At 57.6% G+C, this 19,514-nt stretch overlaps 5 protein-coding genes across 5 annotated transcripts; 4 read left to right on the top strand and 1 right to left on the bottom strand.

Annotated features, from left to right (window-relative positions):
• Positions 1 to 1,537: 1,537 nt before the first annotated feature.
• On the top strand, positions 1,538 to 2,251 carry DCS_06350 (uncharacterized protein; the record flags this gene model as incomplete). Its single annotated transcript, XM_040803640.1, has 2 exons — positions 1,538 to 1,622; positions 1,863 to 2,251. 2 exons carry the CDS (start codon positions 1,538 to 1,540, stop codon positions 2,249 to 2,251), a joined length of 474 nt encoding a protein of 157 aa, XP_040653744.1.
• Positions 2,252 to 3,325: 1,074 nt separating this feature from the next.
• DCS_06349 (uncharacterized protein) lies at positions 3,326 to 4,105 on the bottom strand (the record flags this gene model as incomplete). Its single annotated transcript, XM_040803639.1, has 3 exons — positions 3,326 to 3,391; positions 3,456 to 3,723; positions 3,840 to 4,105. The coding sequence occupies 3 exons, from the start codon at positions 4,103 to 4,105 to the stop codon at positions 3,326 to 3,328; spliced, it is 600 nt and encodes a 199-aa protein (XP_040653743.1).
• A 4,074-nt stretch (positions 4,106 to 8,179) lies between these two features.
• On the top strand, positions 8,180 to 8,785 carry DCS_06348 (uncharacterized protein; the record flags this gene model as incomplete). The annotated part of the gene is made up of 3 exons (XM_040803638.1): positions 8,180 to 8,360; positions 8,431 to 8,585; positions 8,693 to 8,785. 3 exons carry the CDS (start codon positions 8,180 to 8,182, stop codon positions 8,783 to 8,785), a joined length of 429 nt encoding a protein of 142 aa, XP_040653742.1.
• Positions 8,786 to 11,287: 2,502 nt separating this feature from the next.
• Positions 11,288 to 14,335, top strand: DCS_06347 (mRNA capping nucleoside-triphosphatase; the record flags this gene model as incomplete). Its single annotated transcript, XM_040803637.1, has 3 exons — positions 11,288 to 13,531; positions 13,620 to 14,102; positions 14,162 to 14,335. The coding sequence occupies 3 exons, from the start codon at positions 11,288 to 11,290 to the stop codon at positions 14,333 to 14,335; spliced, it is 2,901 nt and encodes a 966-aa protein (XP_040653741.1).
• A 1,067-nt stretch (positions 14,336 to 15,402) lies between these two features.
• Positions 15,403 to 17,866, top strand: DCS_06346 (uncharacterized protein; the record flags this gene model as incomplete). The annotated part of the gene is made up of 6 exons (XM_040803636.1): positions 15,403 to 15,425; positions 15,580 to 15,775; positions 15,823 to 16,485; positions 16,555 to 17,494; positions 17,584 to 17,774; positions 17,840 to 17,866. 6 exons carry the CDS (start codon positions 15,403 to 15,405, stop codon positions 17,864 to 17,866), a joined length of 2,040 nt encoding a protein of 679 aa, XP_040653740.1.
• Between the last annotated feature and the right edge of the window lie 1,648 nt (positions 17,867 to 19,514).

The following is a 19,514-nucleotide window of genomic DNA, read 5'->3' as shown; positions in this document are numbered from 1 at the left end:
GGTATCAACCCCCCCATGTGTAAAATGCACATGTACCATGTACTTACAAGCACATCATGTCCACGCCCACATTGGCTGAGCTTGGCATGTGCGTAGTCGCTTCGCCATGGGCCTACGAGCCAACAGCTGCGTCCGGCGCGTTGCACGCGCTGCAGCAGATACCGGTTATTGCATGGCCAGGTACCAATACACAGCACGACTGAGCTAACGATTTTACCGGATATCATGTATTACAGCGACACACATGCAGCGAGTGCGTGCGGTATCGTGCTGTTCGTGTTTGTACCTGTCGTGTTAGTTGGTAGATACAGCAGTACGGAGTAGTATTTTTGCGATGAAATAATACTTTTGCATCCTACGCTGGGCGTGCAGACGGTACGAACATTAGTTAGTACTTTAGTACTGATCTACCACGGCAAGCCCCCCCACATCTACACTGTATTACCCGTCCAGCGCTCCCCCCCCCCCCCCAAAGGCAACCCGCAAGGCAGCTCAGCCCAGGCGGTGCGATGCGGGTACAGGGCCCCGTTCATGACCTCAACGCATGCGTCATCGCTGCGCGGCCGTGCCGTGTTCGGGATAAATAGGAACCGGCATTTGCTTTTCGCCGCTCCCTGCTCCATTTCGGACGGCACGCAATAGACTTGAATCACTCGATCACGGTTCAAAAGGGCCAACTTGACAGCTGGACGGTTCGGATCTCGTCCAGGTCGGGCACTAAAATGCACTGAAGGGCTGGCGCCCTACTTGTACGAGGAACAAATAAACACTGGCAACCAAGAAACGATACCAACGGCTCGTTGGCCTCGTGCTTTAACCTGTAATTACTAGGTGTCTAGTACTCATGCAGCGCACTCCGTACTCCTGGGCTCATACTACAAAGGCGCTAGCCCGCAGAGCACTAGAAAGGAGTGCGGCTGATGACGGCCATCTCTTGAGCCAACAGGGCCCGGAAACGATACCTACTGGGTACCGACGATGTAGGTACTGCGATATGTAGGGCTTAGTACCGTGCGGCTAGCGCGAAAGAGGTGGTGGGCGCAGCTGTTGGAGCAGACAAACCACCGCCAACCCTGGACGGTTCCTGCGCCAGTGCAAGCTCGAGCTCGAGCTCCAGCAGCTCCCCTACCAGCCATCCCTCCCTACAGCGCCCAAAGTCCCAGTCGTGCCCAGAGCCTCCACCAGCTAATTACGCCGCGGCGGAGGATGGCGTCTGATGCTAGGCGCTCGCCGACCAATCACCCGATCGCTCGCCGCCTCGATCTGGCAATGACGCATTCCTTCCTCATCCGCGTCCGTTTGGATAAAAGCATGCCTGGTTCACGACCTGAGGCCGCCAACCTGCTCTTCGCCCCCCCTCCCCTCCGTCTCTATCCTCTAATCCTTTTTCTATCCTCCTCTATCCCACACTTTTCCCACCCTCTCTTCTCCTCTCTCCTCTCTCGATCCAACCCCTCCCGCACTTCACACTCGAGCAATCAGCCCATGCCATCCGCATCCACACCTTGATCAACAACGACTCTTTACCAACGTGGCCATGGCTCTCGGCTCCGCCATCACCCTCATCCTCTACGCCGTCCTCGGCGTCTTTCTCATCATCGAGCTTGGCCTGACAAGTTATGGTACGTCTCCCCCCCCTGCCCTGCCACGTCCCCTTGAGCTGAGCTTCCCGTTATGTTTTCCCGCGTCCCCTTGAGCTGAGCTTCCCGTTATGTTTTCTCGCGTCCCCTTGAGCTGAGCTTCCCGTTCTGCTTTCCCTTGAGCATCCCCTTCTACTTTTCTCCTCCCCTCCCCCTCCACAAGCTCGTATGCGATGCGGAACTTCTGCCTCGAGTTGTCTCTAACTCGTCTCGTCGCCATAGTCGTCAGCAAGACCAACATCGGCGGTTGGTGGTGGTCCACGACGCCCTCGTCCATAGCCTTCCTCCTCTTCTGTACCATCTGGTCGATCCTGATCCTCATCTACCTTGTCATCGCCCACATCGTCGAACAACTCTTCCACTCCCTCGTGGCCCTCGTCCTACTCGTCATCACCACCATCTTCTGGTTCGCCGGCAGCATCGCCGTCGCCGCCTACATCGGCGTCCCCCACTGCTCCGGCGATTGGTGCACGCCCATCCAAACGGCCCAGGCCGCTGTCGCCTTCGGTTTCTTCATCTGGATCATCTTCACCGTCCTCACCGTCTTCACCGGCATGAGCGCCTTCAGGGGCGGCGCCCGCAAGACGACGGGCCCGCCCATGCCTGCCTGAGCTACGACTGTGTCTGCGGATACGCCTGCGCCCGAGTCTCGAGCCCGCGCGCGCACGCGGGCATCGAATGGAGATGCGAAGGGTTCTTTCTTTTTGACCTTGAATTCATGAACATGTTGGAAATGGAATGAATTGGGAAATGTCCACGCTTCGTTGGATTTTATTCTTGACTGTGCTTCCGGATATGGATCGAACGGCGCGAGAGGAGATACCCTCGGTTTCGGTTTGAGCTTCGAACTACTCAATACAGCCCTATGTTGCCATCGACCCTGCAACCTGATGCGAGACAGCCCTCTGAGGATGGGAAGCACCAGGCCGGCCTGCCACCTGCACCTTCGACGACAAGTGCCATTGACATGCTGACGCCGACGCCAGACTGTAGAGCGCGTGACGACTAATGGCCTCCTCTTTGACCTTGCTCGGCCGAGTGGAGCAGCAAATCTACGTTTATGTGACCATGCTCCCGAGGCCCACGCCAAGGCATTTCTCTTCCGTATCGCTGCTGTCCGCTCCATCACCCGCGTTGACGCTCCTGGCTTCCCGAGGACTCAGCATCATCACCATCGGACCCTGTGGCGTTAAGCTGCGCGAAGGGGCAACGATCAACTCGTCAGCCTATCAACGCCAATTTGCAACTCTGACTGATCCACCGAGACCCCTCAACTTGTGCCCAAACAGGGATCGGACGTGTCACCGTACTTACATGCACGGTAGTGTCATCCTTTCCTATTCATATGGACGGACTCCACCGTCATGTGTCAACATCGAACAGCGGATTCCGAAGCAAGGCAGGGAGCGCTTGTCACGAACTGTTCGCTTCTGTTTTCCGTTCGTTTCTTCACCATATTCTACTGGGAACTAGTCCGTCGAATAACGGTTTCGGGAGCAAGGCAGTGGTCACTTGTTACGGTCACTATCGTCCGATTTTTTTTTCGGTTCATTTCTTCATCATATTTTGCTTGGAACCTGTCTGGTGATAAAGATACTCGTGGGCATATCCCGCTGAGAGATGATGAAAAAGGCCCCTGGTCGCCAGCCGTTGCTCGTCTCCGGCAGCCGAACCGTTCAAGCCGCTTATTTGCGGCAATCTCTCCACTGGACGGCAAACTTGACGGTGAGCTTGCCGCTGATGTGATCGACCTGTCATGGGCGTGTTAGCATCTTGCCACTCTTTCGGCGGGAAACCAAAGCTGGGACGACGTACGGCGATGAGAGCCGGAAGGTTGGTGGGCGAGATGTTGCAGGCCGTGTTCATGTTGAGGATGGCCGTGCTGCCGCCGCAAGGAGACCAGGAGGTGAGGCCGGGGTGGGACTCGAGGTTGAAGCGTCCGCTGTACTTTCCGGGGAGCTTGATGGCGAAGTCGACCCGCTCCAGGCCGTTGCCCGTGAAGGAGAAGGTGTTGACGCACTGGCCGTTGGCACCGGCGGGGATCTCGGCGAAGCCGATCATGTTGGTGTCCAAGACGGTGAACCTAGGGGTCGCAGCGTCAGTCATCATCTCCCGTCGGACTCGACTCGCCACGTCACATCCGTTGATGGCGAAGGGGTCGTCGTGATAACGGGGAGTCGGGAGGAGGGGTCGACGTACTGGAAGCCCTCGTCAAACTCCATGTTGAGCGTGAGCTTGCAGTTCTTGCGCCAGTCGATGGGCTGTGTGCCGGGGCCAGTCTCGACCTCGTACTGGGAGAAGGTGGCCTCGAAGAGGGAGCCGGTCGCGTCGACCTGAACGTCGGCGGTACCGGCAGGGCAGCCGCTGCCGAGCAGGCTGACACCGCGAATCCTGACCTTCTTGGGCGCATCGGCCGCGAAGGCGGTGCCGCTGAGGAAGAGGGCGAGAAGAGCGTTGAATCGCATGTTGATGGATGAGGAGGCCGGAGCGTCGTCGGTGTTGGGTTTGGTCGGGAAAGTCGCGTGCGAGCTGGTGATGGGAAGTCTGGGTTTAAGAGCTGCTTGATCCTGGCCTGAAAAAGGTCGGCAAGTCGGGGCGAGAGGCACGACTTATATAGACGTCGACGGCCTCGTTCCACCAGCCCTACGAGCCTCGGTCGTTGCCGTCGCCCATGTCTCGGAGCACGCGATCGGTTCATCGTCACTGCCCCCTTGTCAGATGGGAGCGTCAATAGCGCACGATGAGATGACGAGTTCCCCCTTGAGCTGCAGCTGCGGTCGACCAGGATCCTCTCCACGTTCTCACCACCCACCTTCCCGTCTTCTCGTGAGCAGCAGACGGGCCCTGGTCTAGAGTGGTCTCGTCCTTTCGAGTCCATGCTTGCTCACCGTCGTAGACTCTTCTCGTTTTCCATACACGACTTGGCAAGAAGAGGACTAGAGTCTGGAGCTGCAGTGATTGCAACCCCTGCGGGGCCTCTGGCACCGCCGCGTGCAGCCACGGCGCAGCGAATGCCGATCCAATCTCTCCGTTTCAGCTCCAGGAAAGCGACGGGGGTGGAAGAAAGGGCTGAGATCTGCTAACGAGATTTGGCAATACCCTTTACCTTCCACCCTCGTCCGCCTCGCCCTTTGCATGAGGTGGGAAGCAGGCTTGATCGCTTGGTACACGCACACGCCGCCGACCAACCCGTGGGTCTGCCACTGACTGCGGTGCAGTCGTCATGCAGAGAAACGGTGCTCGCAGGAGACGAGACGGCACGGCTAGATGCGGCTACATACGATCGGTAGACGGAGAATAGCAGCAGGGCAAGCATGGTGTTGCGAATGTCGTTGGCCGCTCGAGGTGACTCTGCCTTTGCCTCGGCATGTACCGTTCATGAACGGTAATTGTTATCGATGGGGGCGGGTACAGGTACTTGCATGCATATGTTCTCACACACGTACAGTGTTGCATATGTACCTACATGCATCTCGTCCAGATAACAGGCAAGCTCCGTATGATGGGGCGTTCAGACACGCCAAGTCCTTGTCGTTGGCCCCAATCATCGTCTTGGACATCTTCTCCGGCGATTATGCATATCCCTAGAGCCCGGACGGCGGCAGTGCCATCCAATAGACGGCCAGACCAGGGGTATACCGGGGGACCTCCTCGAGCGAGCCGTCCTCGCCGCGAGCAAGTGTCAAAAGTTCCCGCCTTGGCATTGGCCGATACGGCGTTCCCGGGCCGAGGCTTGCGGGTGCTGCGGAGAAGTGGAGTTTCGAGAACAGGGGCCTGGCCTCCTCCTTCTGAAGAATTCCAGAAGGCACCAATGAGGACTGGCGCAGATGCAGGACGATGAAGATGCAGGGACATGCGTGCGTGTTTGTGCGTGTGAGTTTGTGGGTTTGTGTCTGTATCCGAAAAGATGCTGACTCGCACATGTACTTACAAGTGCAGACTTCCTTCGTATAGCGCCCCGGTGTCGATCCCAAAGCAAGCCTAAGTATACGGTTCACTGCGTACTCCGTATGTCTGTTCGTATGAATGTACATATATGAACATGTACGTTAGGACATGCAAGTATGGATATGGGGATAAGTGTCACCACTATCAAGTATTGAGATATTTCTGTACATGTACGCTACATGGGCAAACTGCGTCTTCTGCCGCCGGCTCGACTCATTTGCTCGAGGTTGCCTGGTGTGTTCTCCGTATTGTTCTCTTGCTCTTCAGTGCAGACTTCGAGAAGGATGATAATCTGATCGACCGGAGAAGCCGATGGGCTGCAGCAAGCACAGGGTGTGATCGGCCATTTTATCTCGCCTAGCTCGCTGCAAAAACACGATGGTCCGACGCCACGGCGCAACGGCAAGATGAGAAAGCCACGGTGGATGAGGAGTGTAGAAAGAGTTCAAGTACGGAATGCACAGTGGTAGATTAACTATACGAAATCACCGTTGCAGTCTATGTGCATGCATATTAGAACTATACACGTACACTAGTGGTATATGGTACAATATCGATAATACCCCGTATGCGTGCATACACGTATCAGCACTAATTACGACACTAACACATTGGAGCAGGCGAGGCGAGGCCGAGCGGTTGGGCAACTGGTCGGCTGATGCCCTGATGACCGCTTTGGGTCTATTCCGTCCGTGAATGCTGTCAGGGTTTTACTTCTGCTTCCCGACCCAAGGGTGATACGACGACGATTCAAGAATGCACAACATGGCCCAGGCTGCTGATGTCCGCACCGACGGGCACGGGCAGACGACGACGACCGTGCCGTCTACGGATGACACGTTTGCTCTTGTCCAGTGATGCCTCGGTCTTTTTCCAGCGCCCTTCGGAGATTGCTTGGCTCTATCTGTTTGTGCCCGACCTCGGTCTACACGTACTTATGTGCACCTGTGATGTTACTGGCCAATGACCATCACCTCGCACCCACCACCACATTTACTTTCGAAACATCTGTTTTTCAACATCTACCAGTCTCGGGACGGGATGCTGAATAGTCGTGAGCCATATCTGATCTGATCTCATGATGCCCTCCCCCATCCGGTACTGCATCGGCGCTACCATGTGCAAGGAAATGGAACGTTGTACGATCCAAGGCTTCGCTTTCTGCGACGAAAAATGATCTACCTCCCAAGGCTCTTACATTTCGCCAAAAGCAGCCGCATTTCCCAGCAATATGTTGCATACAAGGACAAGTCCGAGACTCTCGAGAACTCACAGCGAAGCCATGGATAGCGAAGTCGATGTTTTAACAATGCGCTGCCGGTCACTAGGCAAATCAATCCCAAGATCTTATTGCACGAAGTGAGAATATCGGGCATCCGATACAACTTGCTCTCAGGTCTTCAGGGCACTCGGCACCAAATGGCTGCTAAATTGCTTCCTACTCCCGCGCTGTTCCAGACCTTCAACTAGGATATACTGTACTGCAATCACGGAGAATATACTACGAGGTATACTTCAATCCGGAGATTTCATTACACAAATCAATCAGATGGTCAGCGTGCCCGCATGTAACACGGTGCGGCCCTCCGAACCAGATTGAATAAGCAACAACTCGTCATGCCTAGGTCTTTGCAGAGTACATGTACACAAGCATGTAATAATGGCCCGTTCAATACGAGAAGAGTATTACGGACTGACACAAGGTAGGCACGCACACGTACGAGCGATGCAGGTGGAATAGTCACGCACCGAGCCTGGGCAATGCTCCATGGCAGCATTGGGGTGGGTTGGCTTTTCACCCGTTTGGCAAAAGAAGCAAAACTTCCATGGAGGAGGTAGGAAAACGCTGATGAATAATATTACTATACTCCGCAGGGTCGGAATAAATATGGAGCTCCCCGTGGACGGTATCAAGGCAGAGCAATACGGGGTAATACGGGGTAGGGGACGTAGTATTGAGCATCATCACCCTGTTCTCGCATGTCCTGGCCTGCCCTGGCCTCGCCGCTTGTGATTCGAGGGTAGGTGCGGAAGAGTGCTGTGTTTGTAAGTGTATTTTGTTGCATGTCGTATTCCGTTTTGCTGGGTGTGTATGAACATCCAGGATCGTCCAACGCTCGGCACCGAGGTCCTCGCCGCATGCACACGATACCCCTTCAGGCGCAGCTTTTTGCAGAAGGTCACTCTCGGCAAGAGAAGGATGCAGGAAATTCCTATAGTACAGCAGACCTGCGTGTAGGAGCATCCTGGACGAGGGAGTACGTTGCACACCTACAGGATCGCATCTGTAGGTGGATATTGTTTGTTCATCAGTGTCCATATCAGTGGTCGCTTACTGTATGGGAGGGCGACGGTGCTGGTCGTATCCGGGTGTAAATTGTAGCAGACATAATGTAGAAATGACGTGTGCATGCTCCGTAGCCGCACGCACACACACACATGCATGTATGTATAAAAGGTGCTACCCCCTCTTGCCGGCATGAAAGCTGCCGCTTGACCCTGTCGTCATCTGATCAGTTCTTATTCCACCTTTTCCAACTCCACCACCAACCTACTCCTGCCCACTGCTGCGCATCTTGTCGGCCGGAAAGATGAAGTTTATTATTCCTTCGTTGCTGTGTCTTGCAGCAGCGGCCACGGCGGCCAAGGTCGAGTCCGACAAGGTCCCTGCCCAGCATGAAATCGACGCCATCGTCGCAGACGAGAATGCCCGCATCGCACTCGTAGAGGTTGCGGAGAGCATCAACGACCGCTTCGCGGAGAATGAATCAGGTACGCCGGCTGGTGACGTGATATCCGCCATGGATCGCAGCCGTGTTCCTTGCTCACCCGATGTGAAAAGAGCAGGATGACGTCGATGCCGTTCACAACCTCGTCGGCCGCAACGCAGTGGAGGACGGTCTCCGTCTTGCCAAGGTCGTCGTAAAATACGGCAAGCCTGCTTTGACCTTCTTCAAGTGCATCTCTTACGACATCGCCCTGCCCTGCGCTCGCGAGGTACGCGCCGCCGCCCCGTTCCGCCGCTTCCTTCTCCACCTCCTACTCCTCCACCTCTTGTTTTGCTTGGGCCATGAGCAGATTGTGCCTCTAACACGGCAGAACAGATTCAGTACTGCATGGACAAGGTTGACAAGGCCCCGTGGGAGTGTCCTCGGGCGTTGGAGTGCATCGGGACGCCGGCGGAGAAATGCAAATAGCCAACCCCCTTTCCGAGTCCCAAGGCGATGGCAACGTCCTGCGCGACTAGCAGATGGACGGGTGGATGGTGTAGCACCGCGGCTCGCGGCTGGGTAGAGTTCACCTCCATTTCGGCCACTTCTCACAGTCGCCGTCTGACGAAACAGCCAACATCCGCCATACAGTCTGTTCCAGGCTCCGTCGAGAATGTCCGTCAATGCGAGAACCGGTACGCGGCGGTAGCCAGGACAGAAATCGGCTAGCTCGGTGCGTTGCTTTGCGTCGGTGACAAGGCACCTTTCTTCTCCATATAAATCTTTTACATAATTCCCACGTAATGGACTCATTACCCTGTATCTTGGACAGCTCGTTCGCAAATACAAGGTGACGGTACGACGGCTATCGGGAACAAAAATGTTGCGACAATCCGGGGCCGGCTCGATTACTTGTAGAGTTCACATCTTCCATCGTAGCGTCGTGCGCAGGCTGTTCGGCACACGAGGCGCTCGTAGCTAGGGCGGAGAAAATGGGAGGAATCCTCGACAATCTCACAGGAGTCGAGAAATGGCAGTCACAAGGACAGACCGATCGCACAGGCTGTATGAAGCTCGATGGAAGAGAAGAGGCAAGGAAGAGCTCGGGAAAATGGACAAACAAAAAATGCTACAATGAAGCGACTGACTGACTGATTGGTAGTGACGGCCTTGATTTGCTCCATGCACGGAGGAGGGAATCTAAAAGGAGGAGGCCAAGACATTAGGGGAGATGGTGCACACGCAAGTACGGAGTACGTACTTACTACGTACTTACTTACTTGTAGAAGTGAGGCCGTACAGTACGGTAAATGTACTTGCTACTGTATGTACCTAGATATACAGCTTCTGTCACGGCTGCTTGCACCTGCAGCCGAGTACTTGCATGTACTCCGTAATCGGTGTCGCAGTTGGTACAGTACATTGATGCCCCTCCATGAGATGGCAACATGGGATTTGGGACACCGTCTGATTGGTTGACGTCGGCAATGGTGGGGCGGCATGGACCAGCAACTGGCACAGAGACGCAGAGGCTGAGCGCACATTGCAGTAATGCAGGTAAAAGTAATTTAGAGGCATACGAGTACCTACTTAGTAGGGCACAAGACTGAAACGGGCCCATGGGAAAGGTGGTGACTTCTATACGGAATACCGGGGAGCCAACATCAAAGGTACTTGAGGCTCTCGTACCACGAGTTGCTGGCGGGTTCCACAAATGTCCTATACTGTAGGTAATACTGAGGTACCTGTACAAGGCGAACTGGCGGTGGCAGGTACTTTGGTTAGTCGCCCATCGCCCACCCCAAGTACAATTCGACACAGCGTGTTGGCGGTACAGCAACGCCGACAACTCGGGGTTTGATGCTAGGAAATCATGAAAATGCGTACCATGACCTCGGTGACCAAAAACAGCTGGCAAGTTGGTCATCCTGCGGCCGTTTTGGCACGATGCACGGAATACCGGCTGCTCATGATGATCTGCCAAGCCTACTTGTGCTAAAGTTCCATGTGCTACTGGTACCTGTAGCTGTACTGGGGCACTAACTGACGCTACAATACTAATGCTGTACTCGAGTACGGAGTACTTGCACGCACAACCACTACGAATAATAATGTACTGAGATGCTCTTCAATCTCATGTAAATAAGTACTTTCACCTCCTTACTCCGTACATGCACTTGCAATAGTGTAAGGGCAGGAATCACTGCGTACTGGAACGGAGTACACAGTACGCAATTCCTGTACCCAAGTAATTACTGTCAAGTATTACTACTCAGGTACTAACGCAAGCATGTACGGAGTACTTGGTTCAGAGTAAATACAGTATGTACGGAGTAGTGCACGGAGTGCTGGGCCTCGACGAGCAACGATAAATCGATACCTGGCACTTGCTGGAACAAAAGTACTCTGTACAATAGTCCAGCAGCAGTGCTTGCCGGCCCTGCTGTGGGAAAAAAAAAGTGCTGGCGCAATCCGATCGGTTCATCCAACCAACAAAACAAATCAAAAATCCACACCCAAGCTGCGCGCATGTGTCCTCATGCCAGCCAGACGCACAGCACGCACCCTTCGAATCGAGCACCGGCCACCCAACGAACACGCACTCACCCATCCCCCCAGCGCGAGCCGACCCGTGCGCCGTGTCCTGCTGTCGTCGGACGATGCACTGGGCCCTCGTCTCACCTCATCGTCGGCGCTTTCCCTTCAGAATCTAGCTCAACACGGCCAGTCCTCGACGCCGGCTGCATCGCGACGCTGCGACCATCATGTCGATTTGCCGCCGCCACTGCGCGTCGACTGTAGCAGAGACGACCATCTAGATCTTGATTCTTCCTCCATAGAATCGCCTGCCTGCCAGCTGCGCGTCGAGCAGAGAGACGATCGATTCGACCCGACCACCCGACTTGACCCCGACGACGACGGCCGTGACCTGCTCCGACCTCATCCATCTCAACCAGTCCCAGGGTCGGACGGCAGACGGCAGCCACCATGGATCTCCGATCTGTCCTGAACACGTCGGACAACGGCGAACGTGTACCTCCCAAGACGTCGCCCAAACAGCAGCAGCAGCAGCAGCAGGAACAGCAGCGTCAACAGCAACGGCAGCAACAGCAGCAACAGCAGCAACGGCAGCAACAGCAGCAACAGCAGCAACGGCAGCAACAGCAGCAACAGCAGCAACAGCAGCAACAGCAGCAACAGCAGCAACAGCAGCAACAGCAGCAGCAGCAGCAGCAGCAGCAACTGCAACAGCAGCATCCGCCGCCTCGATCGGCCCAAGGCGCGGCCCAGTACAGTTATCGCGACTACGTCTCCCAACCCCCTCGCCCGAGCCCAGGCAAGATCATCACGAACACGCAAGACTATGGCCACCCCCCCACGCCGCATGCCTATCCGCCGCAGTCGCCCTACCAAGCCCAGGGTCAGTTTCCGGTTCGCACGGCGCAGACTCCTCAGATCCAGCAGCCGGCCGCCTCCTTTCATCACGCTCCGTCCCCGGGCTCCATGCACGCCCCAGCTCCGTCGCCTTACCGCCAGGCGCCGACGCCGACGAGCGCTTCCCCGGCCGCCGCCGCCGCCGGCTATCCGTTTCCGTCCGGTCAGCAGCCCGAGATGATGAGCCCCAGCCAGCGGCAAACCCCCTATCCGCCTGGCCATTATCCCCAGTCGCAGCAGCAGCAGCAGCAGCTCCAGCAACAACAGCAGCAGCAGCACCACCAACAGCACCAGCGCCGCGACAGCTACTCGCAACCCATCGGAGCACACGGCCCGGCCTACGGGCAGCAGCCACAGCCGCAGCAGCAGCAGCACCAGGCACAGCAGGTGGCACAGTCGCCCCTCGTCGCCACGCCGGGTGCCTCGTCCTCTCATCCCTACATGCACCAGCGATCTCGCTCCACCCACTCGACGCCGACACCGACCTCGGCACACAGCCAGCACCACTTTGGCTCGCCTCACCTTCTCGGCAGCCCCATCGTGCCCTCCCAGCCGCCTCCTGCCGATTTCCATCGCCAGCCCTCGCAACCTCTCACCCCCATCGGCCCTCCCCCGGCGAGGCATCTGACCTTTCCCGTCCAGCCGCCGAGCCCGTACCAGCAGCGCGTCGCCTCCATGGCCGCCGGCCCAACCTTGCAGCAGCAGCAGCAGCAGCAGCAGCAGCAGCAGCATCGGTCCTCGCCGAGCCAACCGGCATCCCGCCCGGCTCCCCAACGCGTGGCGAACGTCCATGCTCCCCCGACGCAGGAGCCGCCCGCGTCCGACAATCTCCTGCCGCCCGAGAGAGAAACGAGCTTGTCGGTGAGCCCGAGGACGCGAGTCACCTCCCTCGCGAGTACGGCGAGCATCCCCGACAAATCGGTCCTTCCACCCGAACCCGACAGGCGTCTGCCTGCTCATTCTGCCGCCCCCCACAGGGCCGCGGTGGACGTCGTGACGCCGGCGAAGAGGAAGCTCGACGACCGCAGCTTGAGCCCCGCCGAGATGGAGAACAGGGAGGCTCGACCTCCGCCTGGCCAGGTCAACGGCCGTCACCAGAGCCTCGCGAGCAAGTCTTCGCTGCCCGACAAGTCCATCTCGCCCGACAAGTCTTTGACGCCAAACAAGCTGTCGTCGCCCCACAAGACCTCGTCGCCCCACAAGCCTTCGACCCCGAGCAAACCTTCGTCCCCGGCGGTGCCTAGGAGGAGGCGAGTGCATGGCGACCCTCCCGTGTGGGCCCAGAGCATGCGCATCCTCGGCAAGGGCATGCCCAAGGCGGCCAATTTCGTCCTCAAGAAACGCGTCCATGCACCTCTGTCCGCATCGGCAACCACACCCGCAACAACAACCACAACCGCAACCACGACCGCACCCGTGCCCGCGCCCGCGCCCGTGGATGGGAAGAGAGAAGGCGTCAAGCCCGAACACCGCAGTCGGCACCCGTCACCCGAAGCGACGCGAGCCCCTCGCGCCAACAGCCAGTCCTTCCCTCCGGCCGCCGAGCCGGGCCCGAGAGACATGCTGGGCCCCTGGGAGGCGAGCATCACCGGCGTCAAGCCCTACGAGGAGATATCCAAGACCGTCGCCGACTTCATCTTCATCCACGTCATCAACAACCCCGACTTCAAGGAGATTGCGAGCCGTGGCATCCAGTTCGAGATCGAGGCCAAGCTGGGGACCCTGATCGACAAGGATACCAACGGCCGCGTCGAGAGGTCCATCGATACCGAATGCATCCTGCGCGACACCGGCAGGGTGGCCTTTCGGAGCAGCATGACAGAGGCAAGTTCCCGGCCGTCGCCCGCGCTTCGATGCCTCCCTTCACGAAGGCTAACTCTTGCAGGCTCACCACAAGTCCTTCAACGACTTTTTGAACCAGGTCGTCATCCAGACGGACCCCCGAGCGCCCAACGGAGGCAGCAGGGTGCAGGTCCACTACAAGCACCGTCGCGAGGTTGACCGTTACTTCGAGCTGCCGCCGGACCTGCAGAACCGGCTGCCCGGCTGCATGCGGTCGAGGCTAGGACCCCGCAGCCGCAACGTGCGCGTGCGAGTCACCTACGATCAGAGGACCCAAGACGTTCTCGCCAAGATCATCAAGGCACGCGTCGCCGACATCGACCTGCACATGCCCACCTGCCCCATGGACTGCCGACTCAGCATCAACCTCGAGATGCCCTGGGATGGTCCTGCCGAGGAGCTCGAGCAGCTCGTCGTCAACCCCAATGACAGGCAACCCGAGCGTAGCAAGGACAGGCTGAGCTACAATCAAGGCCATTACCAGGTGGACCTGACGCAGGTCACCATGACGTCCCACGGCCCTGCCGTAAGTACTCTCCAGACGACGACTGTGTCATCTCACGCCCGATGCTGATTTCGCCCCAGAGTTCGCAGCGTCTGGAAAAGGAACATGAGCTGGAGATTGAATTGTCCCCCGGCATCGTCATCGACCAAGGTTCCAAGGCGATGAAGGGCGTGCCGCATCGATACCAGGAGCTGATCGAGGGGCTCCTCGATAACATTCGCGTGCTCTCCCGCAAGGCCCGCGAGTTTGCCTAGGCTAGGACCTGCTACCACAGGACGGCTTGTTTACCTATCGTGGCGTGTTTTTTTGTTTCGCATACAAGTTGATGGAGCATGGGCATGTATATATCCATCTACACCTATTTCCACCGGGATTGAGCATGGACCCGGTCGTCCGCGAGGCTTTGGCTAGGAAGCAAGGGGAGAGGGGTGGACGCTGGGGCGACGCAAATTGTACTCGATCTGGACGCAGATTCACCGCGCTGTAGATTCCTCGGGCTCGGAAATGATGTGGCCGAGGTCAGGGGCTATTGGAAGATGTCAACGATCTACCGCACCTTGGACAATGGTTCGACCGCATCCAAACATGGATAGCCAATCATCTATTCAGAGAAGATTTCCGCGAGGGTTCCTAATTTACCGTCAAAAGCCGGCGCGCCATGGCGTTGGCTGGTGCCTGCGTTGCAGAGACGCAAAGCTTCGACGGAGCTTTTGGAAGGCAGAGTGGCAAATCCGTTTGTGCGCACGCGGCACTCGAAAGCGCCATACATCCAGCATCCTGGTCACCAAAGGTCGACGATCGACAACGCGTGGCAGGCGGCTGAGGGGGGAAAAGCAAAACTAAGGGGTGCCCGGCCGCTGAGTGTGTCAGTACGAGGGCGCCTCTGGGGCACCATGCCCAGGTCCCGAGCCGTGGACGCATCCAAAGCATCGAGATTGACGCGCCGATGCCTCGATTGCCCGTTCCCTTGTGCTCCGTCGAGATCACGATGGCCCGCTGTGTTGTGCGAAAGGGGAGGAATATGCAGCAGATGGACGGCACCGCAAGGTTCTCCAGGGAGGCCCTATTTTTGATAAATACCAAGCTTGACTCCGAAGGCCTCGATGAGGGCAGCCAATTGACAAGCACGTCTTGTGACGGGGCATTTCTACCCGCCATTTACTTACGCTGAGAGATTCTGGCATGTCGAACGCTCAACGCGACACCCCCAGAAGGAAACGTCTTGAGCACGCACAGATCCATCTGGGACGAGACTTGATTCGCCGCTTGGAACTTGACGGGCCCGAAAACATTCGGCATTGCACTGCGGCGCATTGTCACCATGGATCGATCGGGTGCTCCATCGTTTGTTCTTCCGCTGTCTCCTGTCTTGAGGCTCGCTGACTTGCATCCCACTCTCCCTCATCCCTCTCCCCCACGTCTCGCAACCCGTTCTCGACATCTTCTCCCCGCAACTGAAGCAGTTCTGATAGCTAATCGTTACTGATGGACACTGCAGCGATGTCAGCGTCGAGGAGCTTCAAGACTTTGCCGTGAAACCACTCCTACCTCCTCCAGCATCCAGATCGCCGAGCTCGCCCTGTTCGGACCGGAGCTGCGAGGAAGATCCGCCGCCTCTTCAGGTGGTCCACGGCCAACCGGACGGCCTAGACCCCGTTGGGGGTGATGACTTGGATCCCGGCAGCTTCGACCTGGTGTACCGTCAGAGCAAGATGGCGGTTCCAGCCGATTCGGATGCAAGTACGAGCTGGAGCGTCGCTCGGAGTTGCTCTTCTCCAGCCGCCATCTGCAGGCCATCTTCGACGATCCCGGCCACCTGCACCGCTTTTCCAGCTTTCTCTGCCGGCATCGACCAACATCGGTGCCTCTGTTGAGGTACTCTCTCGACGCGCTCAAGGCGTTGCGGGCCATCGAGTACAGCAACGCCGTGCTGCGGCAGCTTGCACCCCTGACTAACCTCGACTTCACCCATCCAGTCGACGGCAACGTCCCCACCGTCAATGAGGATCTCCAAGCCAAGGCGCACATGGCCTTTGAGCTGCTGGCGCGTGAGGATCTCCCCATGTACGTCACGCACGTTTGGATCCAGACGGTGACCGTGTCCATCCGCGAACGCATCATGGGCACGGCACGGCACTCATCCGAGGGGCTGGCCGAGGTGTTTTGTCTAACGGACCCTTCGCGTCACGATAACCCCATCGTTTTCATGACCGAGGAGTTCAACAAGACGACGCAGTACGGGGTCGACTACATCATCGGCCGGAACTGCCGATTTCTCCAGGGGCCCAACACCAATCTGTTCAGCGTCCGACGCATCAGGGAGAAGTTGGAGGCCGGCGTCGAGCACTACGAGACGTTTCTGAATTACCGGCGCGACGGGTCTCCCTTTATGAACCTTGTCATGGTGGGTGGCCGTCGTCCCATCTCCCCTGGGCGGCCGGCTTCAGAAACGGGAGGCTGACGACGAAAGCAGCTTGCGCCGCTCTATGACAGCAGGGGAGTCATACGGTACTTTATCGGCGCTCAGGTCGACGTTTCGGGTCTCGCAAGCGGCTGCTACGGGCTCGGTGCTCTACAAAAGCTCGTGGATGAGGAAGAATCGGGGGTCCAAGGGGAGCAGAGAGCGAGGCTGGCTCGCGATCCCCGGTGCGGAGACGAATTCGTCCGGCTCGCCGAGATCTTGAGTCGTCGTGAGCTAGAGATAGTGCAGGATCGCGGAGGGGACATGCACAGGCTAGTGTCACGAAGCGAAGGAAGTCTCCCTCACTGCGATACGCGGCCGTCGACCAAGCGGCCGTCGATGGAAAAGTCGGGCGAACCCCTCCACGGAGCCAAGAATCGTGTTGTGCTGCAAGACTCAGACTCGCACTGCGACTCGCGCTCCCTCAAGGGGGTTGTGCCATTGGCCCCCAATCCGTCGACGACGGCGGCTTCTCTGGCAAGCAGGCACAACGGCCGTCTCACCGGCGTGTATGAGAATTATCTTCTCGTCCGGCCGTACCCCTCACTGCGCATCCTCTTCACGAGCCCGTCGATGAGGGTGCCCGGCATACTGCAGTCGCCGCTGCTGGACCGCATCGGCGGCTCGGCACGCATACGCGAGCAGCTGGTTCAGGCGCTCGCCGACGGCCAAGGCGTCACGGCCAAGGTCAGATGGCTGAGCGGCGTCCACCGCAAGCACGGCAATCGGCCGCCGCCGCGGAAGAAGACGCAATACGCTCATCCCCTGGAGGCGCACTTAGATCTCGTCGACGACGCAGACATGCCTTTGGACGCGGATCCGGCAGGCAGACCACGCTGGATTCACTGCACGCCGCTTGTGGGATCCAACGCCAAGTTTGGCGTGTGGATGATTGTCATCGTGGATGACGAGCCGAGGCCGCAACAGTCATCCGGCGACATGCGACGGCGCGGTATGTTCCGTGCCCCCCAGCAGGAGAGTACCGCATCTGCTCAGTCTGAGAGAGGCTCGATGGGCTTGGTGGAGAATGACGAATACAAGGACGATGGGATCGGGCCGAGAACGAGACAGAGGATCCGGGTGCGGCCGCGAAGGTCATCCGAAACGCTGGCTCCCCAGCAGTCAAGTCCTCGGCGGATGCGGACGCATCGGCGACGAAGACGATTCATTCCCAGTACTCCCTCAGCGCAACGCGGTCGCCGACCCTCAAGGTCACAGTCAGGAGCACCCCGGTACCGGCGCGGGTTCCCAACCTAGCCTCCGGACCGGCTCGCCCTCTCGTCTCGGGCGGCTGTAGGGCCGGGCCGGCGTTGGGTGGGAGTGACGCTTTTGCAAGCACGGCATATACTTTACGTGTCTTGTCCTCTCGATGCGATTCTAGGTCGAATCGCGCCAAGTACGGCCGAGAAATGGCGATGGACCCTGGAAGCGGAGCAGAGTATGCGGAGTACTGTAGGTGTTTATTCTCGCGCATGCATGCTCTGCTTCCGCTGGCTGCCGAACGGATGTAACAGGTCGTATGCTGCTGGGTCGATGACCCCCATACAACCCACTTCGTAGCGGACAGGAAGCCAGCACATACACAGCAGGTAGCACCTTGGTCCATCTCACCAGGGTACAGATGATGCCATCTGAAACCGGATCACAGGAAGCCAGCACATGCACAGCGGGTAGCGCCATCGTCCATCCCACCAGGGTGCGGGCTATCTCATGTCAAACAAACGGGAGCACAGGAAGGGGGCTGGGGGAAGGTTGGTGGGCGGTGATGCATATTGACGTCAGCCTGGTTCTCATCACCCGTCTCGCGTGCCCGTCTCAGCGTGGTTGATTGGCAGGGAGCATCGGTGCCAATGTAGATGCACATGCCTGTAGATGCACATGCCAAAGTAGGTGTATGGAGTGTCTAGTACAAATGCACGCACGCGTACACGTATAGGTGTATTCAGATGCTTAAATTTAGATGTACTTGATGAAAAGGACGGTCTACTGTTGCGAGGGTATAGTTGGGAGTGCATGCAACGGTTGTGCAGGTAAGCACGAGATGCATATGAGCAAGCAATCATGACCTTTTCGTGACTTGTCAGAAAGCATCCTTCGAAGCTGCACATGAGCGGCGGACTATCGAAATGGTTGGCCGAACTTTGGGCCCGTGAGGGTGATATGCAGGTGGTCCGGATCGAGTAGCTGGGTAATAACTTGTAGATTGCCACATTTATGTACTGAACCTTTGTCTTTCCGACCTTGTAAGGATATACACATACAGTCGTAGGCGTCGTAGGTACCGGAGCAGCAACCGGGGTGACAGGCTCCAAGCCGCCGGCTTATGGCTGACGGCTACGCTTGTGTGTGCAGGACGACGCAAGCATTTGTATTCGAAGCATACCCGTGCCGTCACTCATGGTACCGGCGCACCATTGGCGCGGATCGAGCGTCGCAGAATGACATATCGCCGCCGGCAACCTCGCTGCCGATGTCGAATGCGCGCCTGATGTTCCATGAATAGGTTGAGAAGAAGCCGACTGGAAACGACTCACTCGCGAATGCATATACATGGCTTCATGTATGCCACCTTGGCGAGGAGGCCGTGCACATGCATGAGCGAGCGGACAATGTCACTATGAGGTCTAATACGAGTTGGGTGGCGTCGTGAGGTTGGCGAGGTTGACGTTGAATCTTCACCGAGTGTTTTTGACCTTGGCTTTGAAGCTGATGGCTGACTCGCTTTGTCGGACTCCGGAGGTCGCCGGGTGGTTCCATCACACACCAACTCCGTACATGTAACTGTATGTGCTTGTTGATGCACCCAGCACGGAGTACTTGCCGTGCCGTCCCGTCGGTGTACGTGCCGCCAGCCCAGGGCCGGGATACACTACCACGGACGAGAGGGCTTTCCTGGCAGGAAGACTTGGAGGGGCGTGCAGGTAAACAATGTTCCGCAAGCGTGATCCACATTCACCCGTCCGCCTGCGGAA

The sequence above is a fragment of the Drechmeria coniospora genome, chromosome 03 (genome assembly GCF_001625195.1).
Source record: "Drechmeria coniospora strain ARSEF 6962 chromosome 03, whole genome shotgun sequence".
NCBI lineage: Eukaryota > Fungi > Ascomycota > Sordariomycetes > Hypocreales > Ophiocordycipitaceae > Drechmeria > Drechmeria coniospora.
The sequence above is the reverse complement of the archived record's forward strand: the minus strand, read 5'-3'. Positions and strand labels throughout refer to the sequence as shown.